General features: G+C 39.6%; 1 protein-coding gene across 2 annotated transcripts in view; it reads left to right on the top strand.

The window, feature by feature from the left end:
- Nucleotides 1-26,597, top strand: part of SCAF4 (SR-related CTD associated factor 4) — a 74,250-nt gene extending 47,653 nt beyond the window's left edge. For both annotated transcript variants that reach the window (XM_005283907.5, XM_024102770.3), the window contains exons 13-20: nt 1,070-1,170; nt 2,312-2,425; nt 3,126-3,282; nt 5,434-5,588; nt 15,130-15,304; nt 15,432-15,512; nt 15,636-15,824; nt 25,396-26,597. In XM_005283907.5, coding sequence (XP_005283964.1) covers nt 1,070-1,170; nt 2,312-2,425; nt 3,126-3,282; nt 5,434-5,588; nt 15,130-15,304; nt 15,432-15,512; nt 15,636-15,824; nt 25,396-26,231 — 1,808 coding nt within the window. In that variant the 3' untranslated portion in view covers nt 26,232-26,597. The remainder of the gene's footprint in view (nt 1-1,069; nt 1,171-2,311; nt 2,426-3,125; nt 3,283-5,433; nt 5,589-15,129; nt 15,305-15,431; nt 15,513-15,635; nt 15,825-25,395) is intronic.
- Nucleotides 26,598-27,451: the final 854 nt, after the last annotated feature.

Genomic DNA, 27,451 nt, shown 5'->3' with positions numbered 1-27,451 from the left:
TTAGTGTTGGTCCAGGAGAAGACCTATCCTCTTTGATATCTGTGGATAAAGGCTGAAGCAGGGTTACTTTGCCTGTTAATGAGGGACTTCTTGACTAGCCAGACACGTCTGGGCAGCACACTTTCAAATGTTTTTATTATTAGAGGTGAAAAGACCTACCAAATGTCTCAGGTGTTTAGGTGCTGCTTTTCCAGTCTCTCTCCCAATTTCTTTGTCATGTCAGTTGCTCCTGGGAGATCCAGGGTGTCTAGAGTTAGCCATTCTATACCTACTTGCAGGGGAGTGGAAAAGGATAGATGCCATGAGTCAAATTCTGCCATACTTACTTTTGGAGTGGTGGTTGTAGAAGCCTGTATTTTGAACTACTTCTGTTCCATTTTCAACCTAAAGAACAAAGTTAATTGTAATAAATTTAAACACACTGACCAGAGAAGGGAACCATTTAAGAGGAGGGATCTGTCATCCATTCTAATTGATTTATCCTATCTGCTGGAAGGGAGGCCTCTTATCTTGTGCCTGCCAGATACCACCTTGCTAGCAAGATCTTTCATATATGTATTGTCACCTATCTAGAATCTGTCACCCTGGCCTGCAATTAAAGTGTGAAACACTGGGAGTCAGTATTTGCCTTCATTCACCATAATTTGTTGGGAAATCCACAGGTCTGCACTGACACAGCAGTAAAAAAAAAGTTTTTTCCCCTTTCTATCACGAATTTTAAAATTCATGACTCTTTAAAATTCCAAGTCAATTAAGCATTTATTTATAATTTTGAAATCTCTGTATACATTCTAACAATGGTTGTATGTAGTCATGGCTAAACAGAACCCTGAATTCAGCTCCTGGCAGGTAAGAAAAAAGGAAATAACTTTCAAATGTTTTTGTTTTAAAAGATATTTATTTTGTAATATTATAAATACTTGAATTATAAACATTTTTCTTTTAACAAAAAAAAAAAGCTTCAGTTTATCTTTAATGGCCATTTTAACGCAAGCCTTTATATTGCAAAAGTAAAGTTTAAAAGTGCTAATAGTAAAGTCCTATGTGTCAGAATTTATTTTTCTTCTAGTTTGTAGTACTACACTCTGGGTAGGACAACTAGACAAAAGAACAACTCAGCAGGATGTTGGAAGTCTTTTAGAGGAGTTTGGCCCGATTGAATCTATAAATGTGAGTATAAATAGTGAAATACAAGCAAAGGTCATGATAGGCCTTTGTTATAAAGAGGCCTTTTATTTATAAACAACTCATTTATTTAAAACAACTTTTTGTTTTAGTGTTCATTCCCAAGATCAACACTTACCTTTTTCTCTATACCATCATCTTTTTTGAACTATTGCCACTGTTAGATTTGTGGAAAATATGAAGTGGTTGCTACAAGACACTTGCTTTTAAAAGCACCATTATTCTTGGGGTTAACCCAGAAGAGAACCCCGATTTCATGAGCACCATGCTTTGTCTGAGGAGACCCAAGTGAAAGATGGTGGATGAGGAGCTTAGCTGCAGGATGCTCGCTGCACAGCTGTTGTCCTCCATTCTCCTGATTGTGTGGAGACCCCTTGATTGCAGAACCTTGTTTATGTAATACTCTGCTAGTACACTTTTCTTCCCCTTCCTTTAAGCTTACAGCAGTCTCTCTTAATTTTTTTTGTTATTTTGATATAGCTTATGGTCCTACTAGCAGTGAAACTTAAAAAATAAAAAACAAAAATCCATAATTTGGCTGTAGTTTCTCTCTGCTACCTCTAATTCCTCAAAACAAATTAGAGGTAGCTTTGTAAAATTAGATTTTAAAAAATGACTATTCTTAAAACGATTACAACCATTTGAAGAGAAAACTGAAAACAGAGGTGTAGGTGGCAATTTGTAGTTTTTAGAAAAACAAAAACAGAGTGCTTATGTATTGGAGAAAAAAGTCTCCTGCAACCATTAAAAATGCCATGATCTTGGAGTTAACTTCTGTATATGCTATTCTCAGCCATATTCAGGATGGAGTACTTTTCATCAGCATGTTCCCTCACATGGAATATCTACATTGTGGCATAAGTACTTGCCTCCTTGTTTACCAGGCTACATTCTCTTTAAACAGGAATTTTAGATGGATAAATATTAATGTCTGTCTTGATATTAGTTTAAAAGGATATCCACTAATAAGTATTAGATCTGTTTATGCCCTCTAACTCATCCAGAGGTCTTCCTGACATGCAAGACTATTGTTTCAGCATACTTCTGTTTAATAATACATTGGTTACCTTTTGTTTTACCAAGTGTAGCAGCTTAAATAATGTTGTTCCTGTACATGTTGTAACAGATGATACCGCCTAGAGGATGTGCCTATATTGTAATGGTTCACAGACAGGATGCTTACCGTGCCCTACAAAAACTGAGCCGAGGCAACTTCAAAGTCAATCAGAAATCTATAAAGGTACTACTTTGAAAACTTTTATAATAGATTCAAACAGTTTTAAAACTTACCGTAATCTTTAAATTTAATATTTTATATATAGCATGACGTTCAGTAACTTAGGTGAATGCCCTACTTAGTTTGGTTATTGGTGAGAATTTGGTATATGGAAATTGATGGAATTTGGATCCTTTCTTCTCTTCCAGGTCACTAACAAGGGTTTCTCTTAAGCTGACAAAAGGGTGCCTGTCTTAAATTCCCTTTGTCTTGTAATCATTTTGGAGAAATCCTCAAAGAAAATAAAGTACTAAATAAAGTGAAGCTGATTCAGTAGTGGCATTCTTTCATCTGAATCAATATTAAATCAGTGACCCAATATCGTTTTAGAGAGTTCGGTGCTGTCTTCTTGAATGACACCGAAATGAAGTGCTGACCATTTGGGATCATTTAAAATAAACCAAAATCTTATAGCATCTTTTACAAAATTATATAGAAGAATTAGCCCAGACAATCTGATTAAATTCCAGTATTTATAATTGCCTAAATTTCTCCTGCAGCTCCGGTTGGACACAGTATCTTTCTGTTGCTTCCTGACCTATGTTGTGATGCTGAATGCTGTTTAATTTTAAGTGCATATTTTTTGAGTACTGAACAAAAAAGTTAAAATGCAGTTGGGCTCTGACCTTTTTTTTGTTTTTGTCCCCCCCCCACCCCCCTTAAGATTGCGTGGGCTTTAAATAAAGGAATTAAACCAGACTATAAGCAGTATTGGGATGTAGAATTAGGTGTTACCTACGTACCGTGGGACAAAGTGAAGCCTGAAGACCTTGAAAGTTTTTGTGAAGGAGGAATGTTGGACAATGAAACTCTTAGCCCAGGTAAATACACAAATTTTTTTAAATCATCTTCAAATGAATTATTTTGGGTTGATTTAACTAGAGCTGTGAATGGTTTGTTTCGATAGAAATCTGTTATTTACAAACATGTTAATATTGATTGTATAGAAATATTGTATTTGTCTTGACCTAAACTATACGCATAGACTTCTGTATGTGTACACGTGTACTGAAAATGCAAGGTGTTATTTAACAAGTTAACAAACTTATTTGTTAAGTTTACAATAAGAAAATAGTGATAGATATCGTGGTAAACCACTTAATGGGAATTACCAAGCTCTGGCTCAACACAAGTGCTAACGATAGCTTTCATTACTAACTGTTGTGTTTTAAGAAGTGCATAAAACAACCATGTGACCAAAACTTATTTTAAAGTTGAAAGTTATTGTGTCTGTTTTTGTGAACTGGTGATATGGAACACTAGACTATTGTTGATTTTAACAGTTTAGCCATTGATTTGTGTGAGAAACTTCAGTGGCCGATTAGTGTTATTTCAACATTCTTCATTGTTCTATCCAATTTTTAATAAGCAAAAAAGCCAAGAATGCATTAAAATGAGCGATAATATGTGAAAGCTTATTCAGAGATAATCTGGGATAGACTTCACATTGGCTTTACTCAAATTTTTTTACTTACAGTAACCTAAGTGATTTCAGGCATTTTGTATCATCTCAGCCACTGTTTCAGTCTCATCTCAGTGCAGCATTTCTGTTGATAGCAAATCAACACTTGTGTTCCATCATCAAGAATGGCATTCTAAATCTCTTGTCTTTTCTCTTGCTGTTTTATTCTTTTTTGTGTTTAATATCTGGGCTGTTTCTCCAGGTAGTTTTTTGCCTCATCCATCTTGCTTTTTTCTCTGCTGGTTTCTAAGGCCTTGGCTACACTTGCAGCTGTACAGCGCTGTGAGGTAAACCTGTCTTCGTACAGCTGAGTAGGGAAAAGCGCTGCAGTCTGTCCACACTACCAGCTGCCAGCGCAGTGGTGTGGCCACACTTGCAAAATTTGCAACTGTGTTGGGAGCGGTGCATTATGGGCAGCTATCCCAGCATTCATGTGGATGCAATGTCCTTTTCGAAACGGGGGTGGGGGGGCGTGGATTGTGACAGGGAGTGTGGGGGAGAGAGAGTGCTTTTTGGAGCATGTCAGCTCTCTATTTTGCAAGTTCCGAACTCCCAGGCCCCTGCTCATTCATTCACTTGCTCAAAGTAAGCTGCAAACTGTTTGCTTTTCTCTGTGGTATGAGCTTTGAAACCAGCACTTCCACATTCCTGCAGCCGGTCACAACAATGGAGAGGATTGGCCACTTGACAAGGTGATTAGTACAGCGCTGCAAACGTTTACACTCACACCCGTGAGTCGTAGCCACTCCGCTGCAGCTGTTATTCACATTCCTCTCGGAGATGTGGAGTACCTGCAGCGATGTTCCCAGGGAGATACAGCGCTGTAAGTGCCCTGCCAGTGTGGACGGGGAGTCAGTTACAGTGCTGGGGGAGGCTTTACAGTGCTGTAACTTGCAAGTGTAGCCAAGGCCTAAGAAAGCATTGATTGGCAATAGGGTCCTCCCCTAAATATGTCCTCATTCCATTATAAAATGAGTTTGGAGCTATAGCAAATGCTCCTCTAGTGGTGCTTGATTAGTGTTTTCTCTTTCTGTTTTGCACAGGAGTGTGTTGTACCACACAGTAGTAATACAATATTAGTGCTCCCAACATGGTGATTATCAGATTGAAAAGCTGCCTTTGCCTTGCCCTGGAATAACTAATTATGCGTACTGACTGCAGAGCTTGTTCCAAGCAACATCCCACTGTTTTCATTGTCGCTAATGTGCTTCAGAATCCTTTGCAGAAATGCAACAGCAGTTCTGAATGCAAAGAACTGAGTCACATCAGCTGTTAAATGACTATTGGAAGAATTTTTTTTTATTTTACTTGCCTTGCTTTAGTGACTGCTTGTTGTACAGTCTGTATTTACAGAGATTTTCAGAAACACCTTTACATACAATTAGTTTATAGGGACAGCTAGTTGATTGTTTGCAACATAATCTTCACATTTTCTTTACTTAGCAGCAGTCGATAGTGACTAAATATTCATACTCTTTCAACTGAACTGGCTTCTATTTATTTCCTGTAGAGTGGAAAGGAATTTCTAAGAAATCTGAAAATGAAGTAGCTCAAAATGGAGGTGCAGAAACTACACATAATGAACCAGTGTCACCTATCCCTAAAGCATTGCCTGTTCCAATGCCTGTTCCCATACCGGCACCTATAACAGTACCTCCTCCACAGGTGAGATTGTTTACTCATTTCTCTCCATTTGCTGCTGGATAGCTGCAACTAGAAACTTATTTAAATCATAGTTCAACTTGTCAGTTCACGAATTAATCATAGAGATGGAAGGATGGGGGAAACAGAAGTCACAGAGTATCTCAGGTAGTGTTTAGCCTTTTTTTATTCTGGTATGCCTGTCTAACTGGTAACCCTGGCAGTGTGTCTCACATAATCTTCTTTTCCCACATCCAGCTTCTACCTGATACCAACTGCTTCAATCTTTTTTTTACCAAAAAAAAAAAAAAAAAAAAAAGCAGTGCAACTTCAGCCTAGTCTCACTTCCCAGCTGAGCACACCTCAGCAAAAAGCAACTGGTCTGATCCTAGCTGCTGAACTAAGTCTCAATGATAGTAACAAAAGAACTTTAAAAATCACAGAAGATGGAGATGAGGTATATGTGACAGGTTGGATCACAGAAACCCCCTTGGGAACTGCCAACTGATGTGCCAAGACTACTTCTGCCCCTGCTTTCCCTGCCAGCTCAGGACTCCAGCACTCTGTCTTGTTGAGCCAGACACATCCGTCTGCTCCAAAACCAACCCAGGGTCTGAATTACGTGCCCCAAAGCTGCAGACTTAACTGAAAGCCGCCTACAGAAGTGTTCCTGTCTTTAACACTCAGATGCCCAACTCCCAATGGGGTCTAAACCCAAATAAATCCATTTTACCCTGTATAAAGCTTATGCAGGGTAAACTCAAATTGTTTGCCTTCTATAACACTGATAGAGAGATATGCACAACTGTTTCTCTCCCCCTCCCCCCAGGCATTAATACGTATTCTGGATTAATTAATAAGTAAAAAGTGATTTTATTAAATACAGAAAGTAGGATTTAAGTGGTTCCAAGTAATAGCAGACAGAACAAAGTGAATTACCAAGCAAAATAAAATAGAACACGCAAGTCTATGTCTAAGAAACTGAATACAGATGATAACCTCACCCAGTAGACTTTGAACAAAAATTAGTGTTTTCGATACTTCACTGAGTTGGCCTTTGAGTACTTCACTAAAAGTTTAGAAAAATCTATTGTTATGGTGCAGTAATGCTGCTTCTTTGAGGAGTGTCCCTATGGGTGCTCTGCTTCAGGTGTGCATGCACTGCATATGCCTTCAGTCTGAGACTTTCATTAGCTATGTCAATTCAGCCCGTGCATGCACCCTACACAATCTCATGCCCCACCCCAAGGCTATAGAGGGCTGCCTGGGTGAACCAACTATACTTCCTTCTCAACTGCCTTGGCCTGAGATGGCGCTTTAGTATGTCCACCTTGAGCGTGCCTTGGATGTTTTTTTCTCCCTGATTATTTAGTTTAGTTTTTTAGTTTAGTAATTGAAAGGATTAGTTTTGTTCCTCTGTCCTCCCTCTGGAGAGACTTCCTTTCCTTGGAAGGGCATGCCAGGCTCACCAGGGTTCAAAGTGTGCTTCCCTTGCTGGGAAGCCATCCCTGTTAGTGATCCTGACAGTCACTGTAACAGTGGATGCATCCCTGTTGGGAGCGAGAGCTCCAAGGCAGATGTGAAGACTGGTTTCTTGAAGTGACCATCAACCTATTGGAACTCAGGGCAGTCAGGAGTTCCTGCCTTCATTTTCTGCCTCTCATCAGGGACAAGTCAATCTGTGTCATGCAACCTACAAGTAGGAATGAGATATCCTCTCTCTGTGCGCTGAAGCAATACAGCTTATAAAAAGGCAGCCAGTCACGAACCTAGGGAGCAATGAACCGAGAAGAAGCAAACACAAAGAGTTTGCCTTGGAGTTCTCCTAGGGAGAGAGCACAGAGTTTTTGCCTTTCAGGCTTCCGGAAACAAGAAAAACATGGTCTGAAGAGGCTCTTGATACCTCACTACCCATATTTTCTTCCTTGTAATGTATCAACTATTGCGACCTGTTTGGTTTTCTCCTGGAGGATAGAAGCGACTTCATCTGTATGAAGTGCAAGCCAGTCTCCCTACTGGAAGAAAAGGTTAAAGGACTGGAGGCCGAAGTAGCGATCCTGCTTTGCATCAGAGAAAATGAAGACTTCCGGAATAAAAGTCAGGATTTGGTACTGTAGACACAGCATTCTGAAGAATCAGAGAAGGCAGTGCAGGGGGGACTGAAGAGCAGTGAAGAAAATTGGCAGTGTGAGACCTCCAAAAGGAGGAGGGGAACCGGTATACCTCCAACACAGAGGCAAGCAACCATTTTCAAGCTCTCGGTACAGGTACCACTGTTGAGAATGCCTTTGAGTAATCTGAGGGAATGGATCAGAAGGAGAGCCTCGTTGACTGGAAGGCATGGGATACATTGTCCTAAGAATAGGGGTTCCACTACTATCATTCCCAAGTGGAGGAGAAAGGTGGTGGTGGTCAGGGACTCCCTCCTAAGGGGGATGGAGACATTCATCAGCCATCTGGACTGGGAATCCCAAGAAGTGTGCCGCTTGCCTGGAACCTGAATTCAGGATGTGACAGAGTCTGCTGAGACACATCAAGGCCTCGGACTGCTACACCTTCCCATTTATCTGCATCAGTGATACCGTCAAAAATAACCTTGAGCAGATCACTGCAGACTACGTGGCTCTGGGAAGAAGGATAAAAGAGTTTGGAGGGCAAGCGGTGTTCTCGTCCATCCTCCCTGTCAAAGGAAAAGGCCTAGGCAGGCACCATCGAAGCATGGAAGTAAATGCGTGGCTACACAAATGGTGTCAGCAAGAGAGCTTTGGTTTCTCCGACAATGGGCTGATGTTTCAGGAAAGAGGATTATTTTGCTGGGATGAGCTCCATCTATCAAATACTGGGAAGAGCATCTTTGGTCATTGTCTGGCTAATCTTCTAGGGAGAGCTTTAAACTAGATCTCAAAAATCTGGCCAATGCGCATCTAGGCTCAAGTAATGAAGACAAGGGGAAGGGGCTAAATTCTGGAAAAGAGATTAGAAATGACAACTGCATTAGAGAGGCAAGAAGAAAAATAGGGCAGTCTGTGAAATATCTTGTGATGCCTGTATACCAATGCAAGGAGTATGGGAAACAAGCAGGATGAACTGAAGTCATGGTATGTGAAGAAAATTATGACTTAATTGGCCTTACAGGGACTTGGTGGAACAACTCCCATGATTGGAGTACCAACATTGAGGGATATAGCTTGTTCCAGAAGGATAAGTATGGGAAAAAAGGAGGTGGTGTTGCACTGTACATCAAGAATGTATACACTTGCTCCAAGGGCCAAGAGGAAATGAGCAGCAGTCTTACTCAGAGTATCTGGGTGAGGATAAAAAGTGAAAAGAATAGTAGTGATGTTACGGTGGGAGGTATTATGGACCACCAAATCAAGAAGAGAAAGTGGATGAGGCATTCTTCAAGCAGGTAATGAGATTAGTTAACAACATGAGCTAGTATTAATGGGGGATTTTAACTTCCCTTATATCTGTTGGAAGACTAACAGAAAAACATGATATGTCCTGAAAGTTCTTAGCATGTATAGGGGACAACTTTCTGATTCAGGAAAGAACTGTTTCCTTTCTGTTCAGGAAACAACTAGGGGGGGTCATCCATTTTGGATCTGGTTTTGACCAACAGGGATGAATTAGTAATGAATGCAAAGGTGGTTGGAAACTTAGGAAGAAGTGATAATGATCTGATGGAATTCAAGCTCTAATGGAAAGGAGGACATGAGAAGAGAAAAACAAGGACACTGGGCTTCAAAAAGGCAGATTTCAGTCAACTCCGAGAAATAGTAGGCAAGGTCCCATGGAGAGACCAGTTAGGAAGAAAAGAAGTTGAAGAGGGCTGGCAGTTCCTTAAAGATGTAATACTAGAGCAAGGGTGGCCAAACCATGGCTAGCAAGCCACATGTAGCTCTTTTACAGTTAAAGTGTTGCTTGCAGAGGCTCCCCCCTCCCCCCAATTCTTCACCTACCAGACATTGGGGATGGGGGAGCAAAGGGCCTTCTGCCCTGTGACAGGGTGGTGGGATTAGGGGCTTCTGCCCTGCAGGGCATGTCTGCTGGGGCTTGGGGCTTGAGCTGGAGCCCCAGAAGGCGCCTCCCCACATGGCAGAAGCCCCAAGCCATGACAGGCACACACAGCTCTCAAACGTCTGAAGATTATCATATGTGGCTTGGAGGGTCAGTAAGTTTGGCCACCCCCGTATTGGAGGCTCAACATCAAGCTATTCTGATGCAGAGGAAAAATAAGAAGAGCACAAGAGACCAATGTGGCTGTACAAGAAGCTTTTCAGCTACCTAAAAACCAAAAAGGATAGATACAGAAAATGAAAGGAAGGGGCATGTCACTAAGGATGTAGACATATAAATAGCACAAGCACATAGGGACAGAGTCAGGAAAGCCAAGTCAAGAAATAAGTTACAACTGGCAGGAAATGTTACAGACAACAAGAAGGGGTCCTACAGATGTATCAGACAAAAAAGAAAGATCAGGGATGGTGCGGGCCCGTGAAGGTGGTGTGCTGGTAACAGATAAGAAGGCAGAGTAGTTCAATGCCTACTTTGCTCCAGTCTTCACACACACAGTAACTTTGCTAGTCATCCAGTCTCATGTTATCATAGACAATAAAGGGGAAGAGATGCAGATTGGGATAAGTAAAGAACATGGCAGAGATCTTTTCATTAAATTTAATGAATTCAAGTCAGCAGGGCCTGATGCTATTCACCCCAGGGTCTGAAGGAATTAGCTGAAGAAATCTTGGTGCCACTGGCGATATTTGCAAACTCATGGATGATAGGAGATGTCCTGGAAGACTGGAGAAGGGCTAATGTAGTGCCCATCTTTTAAAAGGGGGAAAAGGAAGAACTGGGGAACTATAGACCAGTCAGCCTGAGCTCAATACCTGGGAAGCTATTAGAGTAATGAATAAAGCATTGCATTTGCAAATACCTTGATGATGATGATGGAGTGATCACTAGCAGCCAGCATGGATTTACCAAGAACAAATCATGCCAAACCAGCTTGATTTTCATCTTCGACATGGTAACTGATTTCGTGGATAGGGAGAATGCGGTGGACATAATATATCTGGAGTTCCTCAAGGCTTTTAACACAGTCCCAAATAACACTCTCATGAGTAAGCTGGAGAAATGCGGGCACTGTAGACCTACTATTAAATGGATACATAATTGGTTAAACTGCAAAGAATAACTATTAATTGAATGATGCCAGATTGGAAGGAGGTCTCAAGTGGGGTTCTACAGGGATCTTTTCTGGGCCCGGTGTTATTTAGCATCTTTATTAATGACCTGGATATAGAAGCATATTGATCAAATTTACAGATGAGACAAAGATGGGGTGGTTGCAAACCTTTGAAGGCAAAACTAAAATTCAAAGGGGTCTTGATAAATTGGAGAACTGGGCTATAAATAACAAAATAAAATTCAACAAAGACAAATGTAAGGTGCTACACTTAGGGAAGAACAGATCACAACCTCAACATGAGTCAAAAATGTGATGCTGTTGCAAAAACAGCTAATGCAATTTTGGGTTGCATTAACAGAGGCATAGCATGTAAGTCACAGGAGGTGATAGTACCACTCTATTTGGCACTAGTTAGGCCTCATCTGGAGTACTGTGTCCAATTTTGGTCACTGCTGTATAGAAAGGATGTAGAGAAACTGGAAAGGATCCAGAAGCAAGTGACAAAAATGACCAAAGAGATGGAATGCAAGCCATATGAGCAAAGGCTGAAGGAACTGGGTATGTTTAGTTTGGAAAAGAGGAGGTTAAGTGGAGACATGATAGCAGTGTTATGCTATACAAAGCACATGGGATCTTTTATAGAGAAGAAGGCAAATACGCCGCATTTATTGAAAATACAACAGTTAGCATATGCTTTACACACACACACTCTCACACTCACACTCCTGCCAGTTGATGTTTATAGTTACTAGTCTGTTGTAGCTCGAGTCAATCTAATGGCCTGTTAGATTGAGCACGAGTGTGGAGCTGGGCTCTATTGGTCGCGATCCGATGCGCCGAGGCTTTGCAGGACTGAACCCATAGTTCCATGGCAAAACACTCCAGCTTTATAGTTGTAAATTTCCATTTGAGTCAATGCATTTTGCAATGTCATCCTGTCCTTAAGTGGTGTTAATCTTGGGGTTTTCTGCTGTTCTCATTTGATGGTTATTGTTGGGCTTCCCATAGTTATCTCCTATTTGTTTTCTCGCCTTCGGGGGTGCCTGCCTCACTTCTTGAGGTCGTCAATGCTGCTAACATGTTTAGCATCGGATACAATGGATGTTTCCTGGTCTTTCCAAGTCTCTCACTTTTTCTTGACCATCTGGACATTTGTGATGGCTTTCACACCTTATCTTTTCCTGATGCATGCATTCCTCATTCACACAAACAATCTCTTACAGAAACCTTCAAAGGTATACAGACAGCAGTATTTTATATTCAGCAGAATACATTGTAAATCAAGCCTTGCTAAATCTTATAACTAAAACAATTCACAGTGGGGCTTCAGGCCCTCAACATTCCTCTAATCTCCTTAACATAGATACAATACAAGATCCTCTCTCTTACTTACTAAAACCTTAAAACAAAGAAATATATATTTAACTAGAGTGCCTAATTTTGTAATACATATAGGAAACCATAGTAGACATTACAACTTATCCTAAAACAAAAGGGTGACCATAATCAGTCATAAGGATTGTTCTGGTCTGTCATTCCTTTCTGCTATTCAAAAAGAGTGGCTGGCAGGATGAAATCAAATCATACATTAATTCTCATAGTACAATTATAAAATCCTGCTCCTACAGCAGTCTTCAAATACTTTAAAGGCTGCCATGTGAAAGATGGAGAAAAATTGTTCTCTCTTGCCACAGAGGGCAGGACAAGAGACAATAAGGTTCAAACTACAACATAGCAGATTTAGATTAAATCTCAGAAAAAGCTTCCTAACTGTAAGAACAATATGTCAATGGAACAAACTGCCCTAGGGAAGTCATGGAATCTCTTTCACTGGAGGTTTTCAAAAAGGGGCTGGATAGCCATCAGTTTAGACCTACAGCAAATCCTGCACCTTGGCAGGGAGTTAGACTAGATCAGTGGTTTTCAAACTTTTTTTCTGGCAACCCAGTTGAAGAAAATTATTGATGCCCGTGACCCAACGGAGCTGGGGATAAGGGGTTTGGGAGAGGGCTCTGGGCTGGGGGTGCAGGCTCTGGGGTGGGGCTGGGGATGAGAGGTTTGGGGTGCAGGAGGGGGCTCCGGGTTTGGAGGGGGCTCAGGGCTGGGGCAGGGGATTGGGACGTGGGCTTACCTCAGTTGGCTGTGGTGCAATGGGGGTGCTAAGGCAGGCTTCCTGCCTCTCCTGGCACCGCGGACTGTGCTGTGCTGCGTCCCGGAAGTGGACACCAGCAGGTCCGGCTCCTAGGCAGAGGTGTGCTGCTCTCGCCTGCAGGCACCGCCTCTCCCTGCCCCCCAGCTCCAGAGTGCGGAGCCGGTGCTCAGGGCGGGGGCAACGTGCAGAGCCCCCCTACCTAGGAGCCGAACCTGCTGCTGGCTGCTTCCGGGGCACAGCAAGGTGTCAGAACAGGTAGGGACTAGCCTGCCTTAGCCGGGCAGCACTGCCAACAGGACTTTTTAATAGCCTGGTCTGCAGTTCTGACCAGAGCCGCTGCGACACAGTGCCTTGCATTCCGTGACCCAGTACTAGGTCATGACCCGCAGTTTGAAAACCACTGGACTAGATGACCCTTGCGGTCTCTTCTAACCCTATGGTTCTGTGATTCAAATGTTCTTTTGTCAAGTTTTAAAGTACAAACTGTTTTAGTAGTTAGTGTCCACTAGTTAATAATAGTGGTATTTGGAAACTCATTGTTATGCAATGGACAACTTACCTTAGTTGAAATTTTTTTTCTAAATCAATGGAGTCTAAATTTTCTTGTCTGAGTATCAAACATTTTTAAAAAGGACTAGGGCTACAATCAGTACTTTGAAGCAGATGCTTTGCCTTTTTCCATTCCTTTCTAGCAGCGGCAGCTCCAGGCACCAGCACAGCAAGTGCGTGCCTGGGGTGGCAAGCCACTGGGGGGCGGCCTGGCGTTCGCTCCAAGGGCGGCAGTCAGGCCACCTTCGGCGGCATGCCTGCGGGAGATCCGCCAGTCCTGCAGCTTCGGCAGCAATTCGGCGGCAGGTATGCCAAAGGCGCGGGACTGGCAGACCTCCGGCAGGCGCGCCACCAAAGGTGGCCTGACTGCCGTGCTTTGGGCGCAAAAAAGCTAGAGCCACCCCTGCTTTCTAGGAAGTAGATACCACCCAAAAATCCACCATTGGTCAGTAATTATATGTAGTCTTCCAAATGATCCATTAGAGATCTTTTTAGGTCTCTCAATTAATGAGGCAGCCTTTTTAAAACTTACATCTTCAGTATGTTTTAGTAGTATCATGGCTATTACTATTGGGAATTGGGAAAAGAAAATGCTCTCCTCTTATTACTTGGTGTAATATACTGAGAGTTTTGTTTCGCTTATGTTTGGGATCTAGTTTTAATAACGAAATTAATGCATTAAATTAAAACTCAGCAAAGAGGACAAACATCTATCATATGTAAACACCAGAAGTCCTTTTATTTTAATTTTCAGATAAGATACATTAACCAGATGTAATGAATGAGATGTTGATTTACACGAAAAATTCCAGTGAAAATGTCCATGTACACTAGCAGGAAATACAGAAAACTCTCATAACACCTTTATGAAAACTAACGACTGTATCTAAGAAATATAACCAAAACAATACACACAACAGGAAGGAAATGTAAATTAAAACTAACTTTATAACATTTTAAAATAGGAAATATTATGTTGAGGCATATTTCAGGCAGAGTCTAAACTTAAATGAAAATAAATTCAAGTCCGCTCTGAAAAACAAAATTATATTTAAAAAAAAGTTGTTATGAGAATGGTGGGATGGGGTTGTATGTTCCTCTCAATCTCCATATCAGATTTGCTTATTTTATGGCAAAAAGACATCATCTCTGATAGATAACTCATGCAAACTCAGCTTAGGATCTGAGAGTTGAGCTGGGTCTTCCCTTCTTGTGCAATTGCCCTGTTTCATTCCTTCTCTGAAGCACCTGGCATTGGTCACTGTCGGAAGACAGGATGCTGTTGTAGATAGACCATTGGTCTGACCCAGTATGGTGGTTCTTATGTTCTAAGGAATACAGTTCAGTTAAATCAAGAGCTATCATGGGTCTCCAGTGCTATTAGGAGTAAAAAATACCTACTCAGATGCAACGGAATCCGTGACCAAATCGTATCCTTATTTATAAGGTGCCATTTTTATCTAGTCACTTTTCAGAGCAGAACTGCAATTTAATCTGATGGTGTTTTGTGTGTTCTCCAGTGTTTGAGTAAAATCACAGCCATCTGTGATCAATTTCAGTTTTGACAGTAAATTTCTTACTTTGTCTTGTCTAACAAAGTAAGCACAGCAGATTATTTCTCACCAAATGCATGTGGTTTTAAGGCTAACTCTTCCTTCCTTCCTTTGTAGGTTCCACCACATCCATCGGTTCCACCACATCCATCAGGTCCACCTGTAGTTGGTGCACTTCAGCCGCCTACTTTCACGGCTCCTTTAGGGATCCCTCCTCCTGGGTTTGGCCCTGGTGTACCACCACCACCTCCATTTTTGCGACCTGGATTCAATCCAATGCATTTGCCCCCAGGTATATTAAGTACTTCTAGAGAATATACTTTGATTTAAACTTATAACCATTAAAAGTGTCTGCACTAAAACATGATCTAAAAGTACACAGTGTTAAAATTTGTCAATTTTTGTGTTTGTTCATATAGGTTTTCTTCCTCCTGGACCGCCACCTCCTATAACCCCTCCAGTATCTGTTCCTCACACTCCAGGAATAAGCATCCCAAATTGTAAGTGTGTGTGTGTGTGTGTGTGTGTCTACACTGATTAAGGGGACTATAGAGAGAAGGAATTAGATGTATGGAGGAAAAATTACATCTAACTTTTCATATATTAATGTAATTGTTCCTCAGCTACTGTGGCTGGCATAAATGAAGACACTACAAAAGACTTATCTATTGGAAATCCCATTCCAACTGTGGTTTCTGGATCGAGAGGGAATGCTGAAACTGGTGATGGTTCCAAAATATTTGGGACTGTTCCACCACCTGTAGCACCTACTAACATACCTCCACCTGTCACCCAACCTATTTCACTTCTTGGTAAGTTCATTTTTTATTGTTTGCATATTTTTCAATTTATACTCAGTTTGTTTAAGAAACAGGGTGTTTTTTGTTGTTGTGTTTTTTTTTTTTTAAGTAAACTAGGAGGTTTATGCTTCTTTCCTTGTTATCTATTTAAAATGTATGGGAAACTAACACAGTTCAGAGCAAGCTGTGTACTGAAAGTTCTGTCTTGTTTATGTATGGCCAGTACTGGCCTTTTTATACATTTGCCTTGGTCTAGAACAAGCATTTAAACTTTAATTTTGTCTTCTGTTTCCTCATAAATGAAGACCCTATATTGTTAATCTAATTCTAAATCTTGGATAAAGTTTGGGACTGACTGACTCAGTCTAATGTTTAGACTGTTCCAGCAAATATGTACACTCATCCAAATAAGACTTTTAATTTAGCAATTATCTTTGACATCCAGGTGTTTGGTCATATGGCATGATCTGTGCTCTAAGCTCGAATTTTGTGTGCATGGAGGAAATTGTACACATCCATTGAAAGAGTGCTATTTTCCTGAAAATAAATTTTAAAAAATCTGAACAATTGGTATATTATTTTTGTCTACAAAAATGGTAATTTTATATATATTGTCTTGACCTAGCTCTGTTGTATGCAAAGCTTTAGTAACTGCCTGTGGTACATGATCTCTTAAGTGTTAAATCTTAATAAATATTTACATTATAGAAGAAGAGATTTGAAAACATATTAGATTTGTACATACCAAAGTTGGTTTACTTGATTGATTATTTATTTTTTAAGTACATGTGAATACATGCAGATTGTAAAGGCAATTTAGTTTTCTACGGGTATGTTAAGAATGTCTTTCACATACCCCTTACTTGTTTCTACCAGTATGGGTCATTTTATCACATATGCACTCAAAAGTCTGCTCTAATTTTCAGATTGATTACAATAAAATAAAATACTTGTATTGCAGCAAACCATCTTTTAAATTTGGTTGTGGGAGTTTACAAAGAAGAGCTTGGCATGCATGATATAAAAGGATAACATTATTTAGAATAGTGTCCAGAAATTTGCTAAGTGCGTTACAGAAGTAGAAGGACATGAACCTTACCCTGAAAAATCTCATAGTGGACATGGTGGCCAAGATATTTAAAGGTGATTAGTGATTTTTTTTTTGGAGGCTCTCACTTGGAAGCTCAAAAATTGAGATAACTTGAAGAGACCTGATTTTCAGAAAGTGCTGAGCACACGCCCTCTGAAAATCAGGCTGCTTTAAGGTGCCTCTAAGTGGACATTCAAAATCAGTGTTCACTTGTGAAAATCTAGTCCAGTGTGACAAGTGGGGGATAACAAACTGTAGGGAGGTGTGGCTTGAGAGAGGATGGTGGTTATAGTGATAAGATCACTTGGTTATTCAGTCAAGGCATGTGGACATCTTGATGTCTCGATTTTTTTTTTAAATAACTGACTCAATATAAAAATGTGGGTTTTTTTTAATCTGTTTGGTAATGGTACCATAATGTATAACCTAGATCTTACTCAAAACAATTAAATTTATTAGAGTATTGTACTGTTTGCTGTTTGACTTTGTATATAAGGGATTTTATTTAGTGAAGTGAAAACCAACTTCATAAAGGAAAATAAATTCAAGTGACATTGTCAGCTTTTAAAAAAATCAAAACATTTCTGAATCTTTTTAATTGCTGTGTTTACATGTGAAAGAGCTTAGAGAAATTGACTGAAAAATGTTTCTCCATTTTTATCAGTTTAACTTCATACATTGACAGTACTTTGCATACAGGAAAAACTGTGATGCTGATCTTACAGTCAGATTAGTTTATTCCAACATTCTGGATATTTACTGAGTGGGGTGGGGGGAGAAGCATTTTTTGAAAAGTTATTGTAAAAGCAGAATTTTTCAAGCGGGCTTATTTCAGGTACTATACCTGTCCCTACTTTGCCACTACTAAAAATGACTATTTCAAGTTGATAGCTGTCCCTTTTACATTAGAGATTATATATACCAAGGAATTATGCAAGAACATGCAGATGAGACAAAAAAAACATCACAGGACCAGTAGAAATAAATATATACAAAGAGATGCATGCATTTTACAAATTAAAAGTCAGAAATTAACATCCTTGTTGTATTTACTAACTGAAAATCAACTGAAATTCTCGCACCCTTAAAAAAACAATATTCAAAGTGCATTACCCCTAGAGCAGGGGTGGCCAACCTGTGGCTCCGGAGCCACATGCGGCTCTTCAGAAGTTAATATGCGGCTCCTTGTATAGGCACCGACTCCGGGGCTGGAGCTACAGGCACCAACATTCCAATGTGCCGGGGGGTGCTCACTGCTCAACCGCTGGCTCCACCCCTTCCTGCCCTGAGCCTGCCATGCCCTTGCTCCTCCTCCACCCCCCCCCCACCCCCACCCCCGAGCCTCCTGCGCACCACAGAACAGCTGGTCTGGAGGGACGGGGGAGGCACTGATTGGGGCTGCCAGTAGGTGGGAGGGAGCTGATTGGGGTCTGCTGACGTATTACTTTGGCTCTTTGGCAATGTACATTGGTAAATTCTGGCTCCTTCTCAGGCTCAGGTTGGCCACCCCTGCCCTAGAGGGTTGAGTTCAGTACTGCTGTGTGAGAGAACCAGACCTGGTCTCTTGTTCACTAGACTAGCAAGAGACTGGGTGGGAAGCAGAAATTGTTCTCCTTCACTTAAGATAGTAGAGTGCCTTGCATAACTCTTCTGAATTATTATCAAAATGGGAAGGGTATTAGAAGATAATACAACAGGCTGTAAACAGTCACCTGCAATTAGCTATCCATTGCCATGGAGAGAAGCAGGCAAGGGGCATCAAACACCTTGGACAATAGAACCTTTCATTCTTGAATATGAGGTGTAGCTATTTGGAATAGACATTGACAAATTCTACATGAAGGCCCTATCCAGCTTCTTCTGGGCCTTCAAAATTGAGAGAAGTGGGAAAGCAAATAGATGGAAAGATTTTCAAATCTTTCAAGAGCATCATGAAGGTCCATCTGAGGAACTAGGGGTGATCTGAGGTGGGGGGGGAAGGAGGAGGGAAATGATCTTCAACGATGTGGACAACATAGAAGAACATATCTCAGCCAGTGGAATTTAAGGAAAGAAGATTGTTCTGACAAGATGTTCATAAAAGTCTAACCCTAATAATCTTGCCTGGGAATACTTTAAATGTAATCTGTATAAAGGCAGGGTCTTTCTTCTAATATTTTTGTAAATTAAAATGAAGCTTATTTATCTGTTTGGTTTACAAAAAAACATGTATTATTGTATATAGAGTTCTAAATGGATTAATTACTGTAAGCTTTCTTATGCTGTTTTACAGTGATGTCATAGTTACGTTTTGTTCTGTCACTCCAGTCACCTATCCAGTTCACATCTGCATTATAGTTCCCTTCTCAACAGACAGTTTTGGTTCTGATTACCTTTATAGTCACATTGTGTCTGAATTTTATGTACAATATTAATTTCTGAAAGGACCTTTTTGTGCACTGAGAGTCTCCATAATGAAGATCTTTGGCCTTAACATAATATTTAACCAAATAGTTCACCTTCAGATGCACAGATTATTTCATGTACAAGTTACAAAAAAGTAGTCTTGGAAGAAAAATTGATACACAGCCCTAATTCTAGTAGCAGTGTGTCATTGTACCACTGTGTTCAAGTGCTGATAACTTAGCTTCAAAATGAAAAAATACATTTTTTGGTGTGATGTCTACATATGAGAGCAGTTTTTTAATAATTTTAACAACCAATCACATTTAATATAATTCTCCAGTTTAAACACCCTTGACTCTTTAGCCAATACAGTGGCTAAATATTTCCACCTTTTCAAAATATCTTTTTTGGAATGGAACATCCAAAGCACTGTTTATTTACCCAACATTAAGTGAAGTTTTACAACCATGTCAGGGTGGCTTTAATTCAGTGGATGCTCCTGATCATATCTACTTTCATGATAGTATTCTCATTCTGCGCAAGACTGTAGAAGCACAACTTCACTTTGATGTTTTTGGTCTCATCCAAACTGCTCATAACATAACTTGGGATGTGATGTCATAAGTTCTCATATGCAAAGCAGATTTTTAGATCCTGCCAGTGATCATTGATCTGCCTCCTGCAAGAAGTGGTGGTCTTGACTCACTAGGTGGTACTTTATTATTGAACAAATGCTCTAGCTTTAGTAGGCATGTCACTATTGAACATATGTTTGAGATGGCTGTTAAAAGGCTCTGACCTGGCTTTTTTTTATGCTAATTGAGATACTGTGTCACACTTGGTATAAGTAGAAATGTTCTGGTGACCATCAAAATTCCAACTCTGGCACTTGCATTCTACCCTAAAACAAATTTTGCTATAATCAACTTCCTGATAATATTAAATGTGTGGTGCATATCTCTTCTCTCACCCTCTGCCATCCTTCAGTGAGGTAACTGCATGTTAGTGTAATCTATGTTAATAGAGAAAAATAAAGTAAAACACTCTGAGAAAAGATAACTCTATTTTGAGCTAAATAGAAGCAGTGAATGTGTATTACAAAGTGGCAATTAGGAAAGGAAGTTTATGGGCTATTTTTAAAATGTACACTGTGCTGGTGACATAACTGTACTGCTAGAGTTTTTTGTGATAACTCATTGTTACAAAAATACAATAAACATTTTATTTTTCTCCTTAATGTAGTAGCAATACCAACTCTCAAGACAAGTGACCAAATGAAAAGTCTAGTGGAATTCATAGAATATTAGGGTTCAAGAGACTTCAGGAGGTCATTTAGTCCAATTCCATGCTCAAAGCAGGACCAACACCAACTAAATCATCCCAGCTATGGCTTTCTCAAGCTGGGCTTTAAAACCCTCTAAGGATGGAGATTCCATCACCTCCCTAGGTAACCCATTCCAGTAAGGGAGGGAGAGCTCTCAAACACCACTCCTGTAATTGAACTCTACCTTAAATCAGTCACATGACATGCTTTGATTTCACTAACTAATGTTTTATAAAATCAATAACATAATTTATATATTGGTAGCCAAAGCTTGATATGGTAACCAAGTTTTTTTTAAAAATGATGCCTAAAGTTAGGCTCTGAAGTTTGTATTTGGACACGTAAATAAGTACCATGATTTTCAAAAGTGCTGAACATTCAGCGACTCCCATTGGCTTCTGGGGAAGCTGTTGAGTGCTTGGCACTATAGAAAATCAGACCAATTATTTTGGTGCCTAAATATGGATTTACAGCCTAAATTTAGACATGCAGGCTTCTTTAAATCTTGGCCTGTGTTAATGGATACGATAGAAAACTGAGAGAAACAAAACTTCTTGGTTTCAGACATGGACTCAATCTTGAAAACACAAGAAGCTATGTCAAGTGAAATTGTGCATAAAATTATAATAAAGGAAATAGTGAAGTTGGGAGGAAATGACTGTTTACATCATTTAGAAATTTTTGCCGTGCAGCACCATTTTCATGGATTTCATGACAGTATTTAATTTTCCAATTTTATGGTGAGCAGTGTTAAGATCTTATCAGAGATTTGCAATGCAAAATCTGATAGTTGTTGGAAATTAAACATTTTGAAATCTTAGCAATAGCCTCCATCTTAAACATTTGACCTGCTGATGGTCTAACAATGTCCCAGAATTTTGAATCTCAATATTTATATGTCATCCTAACAGATCTCCAGAAGAGGGTGTGTTTTGGAGCAAAAATGGATAAAGTTACACTGGACTTTGGACTGAATATTGTCCAGAGTTTGGTTTTTAAAACAAATGTAATATTTTTTAGCTACTTTAGAGTTACAAATGCTAAACCTACCAAAAAGAAACATGTGGATTTGTAAAAACTGCTGGGAGGAGCTGAACAGAAGTGGAATTACATTGGCCTAGAAATCTAGCTTTATCATTCATTACAAGTATATTAAAATGACTATATTAACTGTTTTAGTATATTATATCTGACAAACCCTGGCCTAAAGCTGCTTATACAAAACAAGGCAATTACAGCATTTTGAGGCATAGCTCATCTATGAATGAAGCGGAGTATCACAAAAGCAGCTTTTGATACTACGTGTAACACTAGCAACATCCATGTTTCTTGTTGAAGAACATATTTCAAATACATTTTATTGCTGAGCTCTTTGTGTTGTATACTTTTAAAAGCACCTTAATATATATTGCTGGTAAAAGCTATGTAGGCCATTAATATTTTTTGTCCCTATGTGTTGCATGAATGAAATCTGACTCCTCACATATTCCTCATATAATAATGGCAATTAATGTCTGTTATGAGTACAAGCCATGTTCTAGCTAAGAGATGCAGAATGAAGCATGTAGTTAACCCATCTGGAGAGTTATAAATGGCTATATGTAATTTAAACCAATTATTAACAAAAAAAATTACAATAAATCTGTGTGGTTAAGATGTGATTTTTCACCACTGTCAATAGTCATGGATGGGCAAGTAGATCTTATTCCAGGGCAGGTAAATTTTCATGACTACCTACACAATTACTGGTGGACACTTAAGTGTGGGTGGGGTTGTGGGTGTTTTTTTTTTTTTTTTTAAATAACTCACATGTTGCTTACAAGGTCAAATGTTTGTAGTGGGAGCTTTGGTACTTCTTTTCACATTTGATGATTAACAGTTTGACATTGAAATCCTGTTTCTACCCCAAAGGATTACAAAGTAAATTATATCAAAAGTTGTGTGTACAATCAGAGTAGTGTTCTAATTTTTATTTAGCACTTGTCAGTAAACTTAGATATGTAATTTATGGACTTTAGGCTTAGAGTAAAATTAGTCTAATGCTTGAGTCAATTCAGTAAAGAAATTCTATAGCCTAACCTTGTATGGTGCAAGGCTAAAACATCCAAGACGCTTCACTTACAGTGAAATCTATTCAACTACTCTGGGATGATGAGTTGGTCCAAGCTGGAAAGAAAGGAACTTGCTGACCGTTTTATGTTCTTACACCGTGAGAAGACTGGGGGTGGGATAGACACCACTGCATTTTCAGTGTGCTGAGGATGAGAAATTAATGAGCAACCAAGACTTCAAAAATGGAATTAAATTTTTTCTTGTCATATTAATGTTTCTAAAGTTTGTTTCAATGTACTCTCATCTGTCCTATGCCAAATATAAACCCAAGGCATCTACCTGCCTTTTTAAACTCATTACATCACAGATTTAGATAGTTTTTTATTTGTCACATTTATTCTCTATGCAGTAACTTTGCCTCACAATATAAACAACCAACCATAGACTACACACACTACTGCCTGCTAACCCTGAATTGCGCACTTCATTTTAAGTGGTCCCAAAGAAGAGCTTAGTGAAACTCAAAAGCTTGTCCCTTCCACCAACAGAAGTTGGTCCAATAAAAGATATTACCTCACCTACTTTGACTCTCAGGCATTCTTTGACATTTAAGAAGAATAAAATATGTATTAGCATGTATTGACTATGTGCTGAGCATTGTACAAATATGAGAAAATGGAGTCTCATGAGCTTAGTTTGTTCATAAACCAGATCATAATAGGCACAATTACAAGAATGATATGGTGAAGAGGTTATCAAAATACCCTTCTTTGGGAGACAAAAAAAACACAACTCAAGCTAGCTTTTACTGGTGGATTCTTTATCAAGAATGTCACAGTATCAAACTCTGTAGTTAAAGTATCTGGTTGGAGAAGAAGGCAAGAAGATGGACCACCGTACCATGGACCAGTACAACAGCCAGCTTCTTTATCATTCCTGCAGTAGACTCTTGCTATCTAGAGCCTTTAATATCCATGCTATAAGTAAGGAAGATACCATAGTGCTAGGTGTCAGAGATGGATGACCCTAGTTCCAAGGAATTTAATCTAAATTTAGTTATCATAACTGGAAACAAGACTGGGTACTGTGAGATGAGAGATTGTTCTTGGGAAAGCATTACACACTACTGATCATTAAACATGTCATGTTTACCTGGGGCAGGGGGAGAGGACTAAATATAGTCAGATTCACACTGAATTGAGTTGATACTGTAGCTGAAATGGAGTTGAGGGATGTGAAACGGGGGAGAGATCACTTGATGTGTCTTTTTCCCTCTGCTCACAACAGTGGCTTTAAAATTCAGGCCTTCTGTAGTGGTACTCTTAAGTAATTTAAAAATGTAATATATGGCTTTTGGTTAAGGTTTCTGCTTATTTGTCTCCCCTGGAAGAGCAATCTCAAAACATCTATAAGTTGCGTTGTTAGCTTTATGTTCACTTAGTCTAACTTTCCTGTGACTGTTTTTATGAATAAAATCTATTATCTTCATGATAAAAGTTTAAAAACAAAATAATTAATGAGACAGATTAAGATCAATTTACATGTGTTATGCTGAATGAAATCCTGCCAATATTCTGATTAAAGTTGAGTCCTGGAGGTTCCTTTCCCTTGAAGTAAAAACATTTTTGTAAAATACCTACATCAGTTTCTAGCTTTAAAGAAGTATTTTCAGACCAGCTTCTCAATGAGCAGAATACAGAAGTGACTGAAATGAGTCATAGGGCTGGGGTTGTAGATGCATATAAAAGCTAAATAACGGGCCAGCCATGTTATCAACTGTAAACAAATGGAACTGTGCAAGATAAACTCCCACAGTACATGTTTTAAATACTTGGCTGTGACGGTTCTTGCAGTCTGCTCTTTTTTGGACTCCCAGGTATGGAGCGTATGGATGTAAAGAAGCTCAGGATTGAGCCTGCTCTAGTGGGGTGTTCTCAAGTTTTATACTTTTTCCTTATATCTGATCACAGCATTCAAATAGAGCCCAGATTTAAGAATGAAAAACAGTTGAGCGAGACTGCTATAAAGTAATTTAAAGGTTAAAATTTGGCCAACACCTGGCAGTTGCCACCTTAAAGAACAAAGTAAAGTGAGTTGTATCTACTCTCACCACCTGCCCAGGTCCCCAGTACTGGCCACACCCCCGTCTCAGGAAGTTATTCTGCACCTGCTGCCCCTCCCCCATTCACTCCAACTCTCCCTCCTGCCTAAATTCTAATCTTAGCTATTTTCAGTTGGGTATTAATTTAACTTTTCTCCTGCTCCTTTAACTACACTTTGCAGTCTGGATAGTGGGGAAGGTGCTGCAGCAGTTGTGAAATGTGGAATATAAATTGCTAGGAAGTTGGAGGTGTAGCCAGAGCCGTGCAGGGAGGTGGAGATAAACAGCCCACTTCAGTCTCTCTCCTGCACAGTAGCAGCTGCCAGGCTTTGAAGGTAGACTATGAAAAACAAAAATACTATTTAGTATTAACTATTTTTATGCAAATTTATCGACACAATCTCTATTTAAAAAATGGTGTGTTCTTTTACAGTGTTTAGTATATGGCAGATGTGTATTTATGAGACTGAAACTACAAGGAGTGAATAAAATTCAAATAGTATGCAAGCAGTTCTGATTTGTCCAGCCTTCCTAACCCTACTGTTTTTTATAAGCTTTAAGGGGGTAACTTTCATAAGAGACTCTGAGGTTATGGTCTTTTTATAACAGATTTACTTTTTTTGGTTTGCAGGTACTCAAGGGGTTACGCCACCTGCTCCTGTGATCGGGCTACAGGCACCATCTACTGGCCTCCTTGGTGCACGGCCTGGTTTAATACCACTCCAGCGACCTCCAGGAATGCCACCACCTCATCTACAACGGTTTCCCTTGATGCCACCTCGGCACATGCCTCCCCATATGTTGCACAGAGGTCCACCTCCAGGACCAGGGAGCTTTGGAATGCCTCCACCACATGGAATGAAAAACCCTTTTCCACCACCTGGTCACTTTGTCAGGCCTGGTGGGATACCAGGAGTTGGAGGACCAGGTGGGCCTGAAGATAATAGAGATGGAAGGCAGTTTAGGAATGATAGGCAGACATTCACTCCTAATAGAGACCAGGAAAGGTTTGGAAGGAGGTCTTTTGGAAACCGGGTAGAAAATGAGCGTGAGCGCTATGGTAACCGCAACGATGATAGAGATCATGAGCGACTTGGTAATCGCGAAAGGAGAGAATGGGGAAGAAGAAGTCCTGAACGTGATAGACATAGAGACTTGGAGGAGAGAAATAGACGGTCCAGTGGACACCGAGACAGAGAGAGAGATTCTAGAGATAGGGAGTCTCGTAGAGACAAGGAAGAAAATCGAGGAAAGGAAAAACCTGAGCTGACAGACAGGGCAGATGGTGACAAAAACCATGAATCTCATAGTGGCAAAGTGGAAAATGCAGACATTGTTTCAGAACTTAATAAAGGGGAGTCTGAACCTACAGGTGTAAAACCTGATGAAGAGTTAACATCTGAGGCTACCTCATCTGTTGAGCAAGCCGAAAAGGATACCGGCTCAGTTGTAGAGGCTCCTCGCTAGAGACTGGAATTTGTCAAAAACGTGACAGTGACATTTAATGGAGTGTAGAGCTTTAGAGTTGTACAGTACTGCTGTATTATATTTGCTTCTGCTATACCACAGCCCCTCAGTAGTTTGTGGGGAATTGTAAGCAATTTGATTGCTTCCCTTCTATTTAAAATAGTGTCAACATAACACAAAATACTGAAGATATGAATATTACCCATTTTTGCTGTAACTTTTTTAAAGTTTTGACTTTAAAAAGTTTACAAATCAGAAGTAGAAGTGCTTTCTATTTTTTTTTTTTTTAATTTAAGAAAAGGTAACGGTGAAAGCTCCTCAAAACAATAGGGATGTGTTTTTAATAAACTCTATTTTCGTAACAAACTTTAACGTGTGCTATTCTTCCTACACTGCACTGAAGTGGAAAAGGATTGTTCAACATCTTAAAGTTTGAACTGTTAATGCTGTACTGGAGTCTAAATTAGACTGTTTTGTTTATAATTGTTAAAAAGAAATACATCTGTTTGTGTAGCTATTCACAAAAGCAAATTTTTATTTGTAATAGTTATTTTGATTTTTAGATTGCTGCATTTTAATGATCTACTTGACCATACTAGGTAAAGGTTAGTGGTTTTAAAATGTTATTTGAAGAGGTAATTGTTTAAGTGTTTGCAATGCAATCAAGGTTTTATTTTTTCTCCAATTGGTTCTATAATGTTGCCCTAATTAACCTTTAAAAATACTTACTGACAAAGCAGACCACTTCAGAAAGTCTGCTCTGCTTGTAATGTTATATTAAGATTGTGTGTGGTGGGCTGGGGAAGCACCAGTTCAGCATCTTTTGTACTTGTAATTCATTAATGCTTTTTGGAAGGGGGTGGGTGGGAGAGAAATCAGAGACACCAAATCACCAATTTAAAATGCTAACCTATTTTTTTTAAGTGGGGATGGGAAGTGGTGGTGGGGATATTCAAGGGTTTTATAAAATGCTGTCTGTTCCTTCACACAAGTCTAGCCAATTACTATTGTTTGTTTATATTAAAATTGCTTATCTCCTGTACTCTAGCAAGAGGTAGGCTTAAACTTTTTGCCCATGTGATGGTATAATTATCAAACTAATGGAAGAATACACATTCCTGTATTTGTGTAAGTTTAACTGTTTTCTCTCTCTGACAAATTATTTTTTTGTAAAATAAACTACAAAAGGGCAAGTACTAATTCTAATAGCCCTTCTGCTG

This window comes from Chrysemys picta, chromosome 1, assembly GCF_011386835.1.
Source record: "Chrysemys picta bellii isolate R12L10 chromosome 1, ASM1138683v2, whole genome shotgun sequence".
NCBI lineage: Eukaryota > Metazoa > Chordata > Testudines > Emydidae > Chrysemys > Chrysemys picta.
This window is presented reverse-complemented; position numbering and strand designations above follow the sequence as displayed.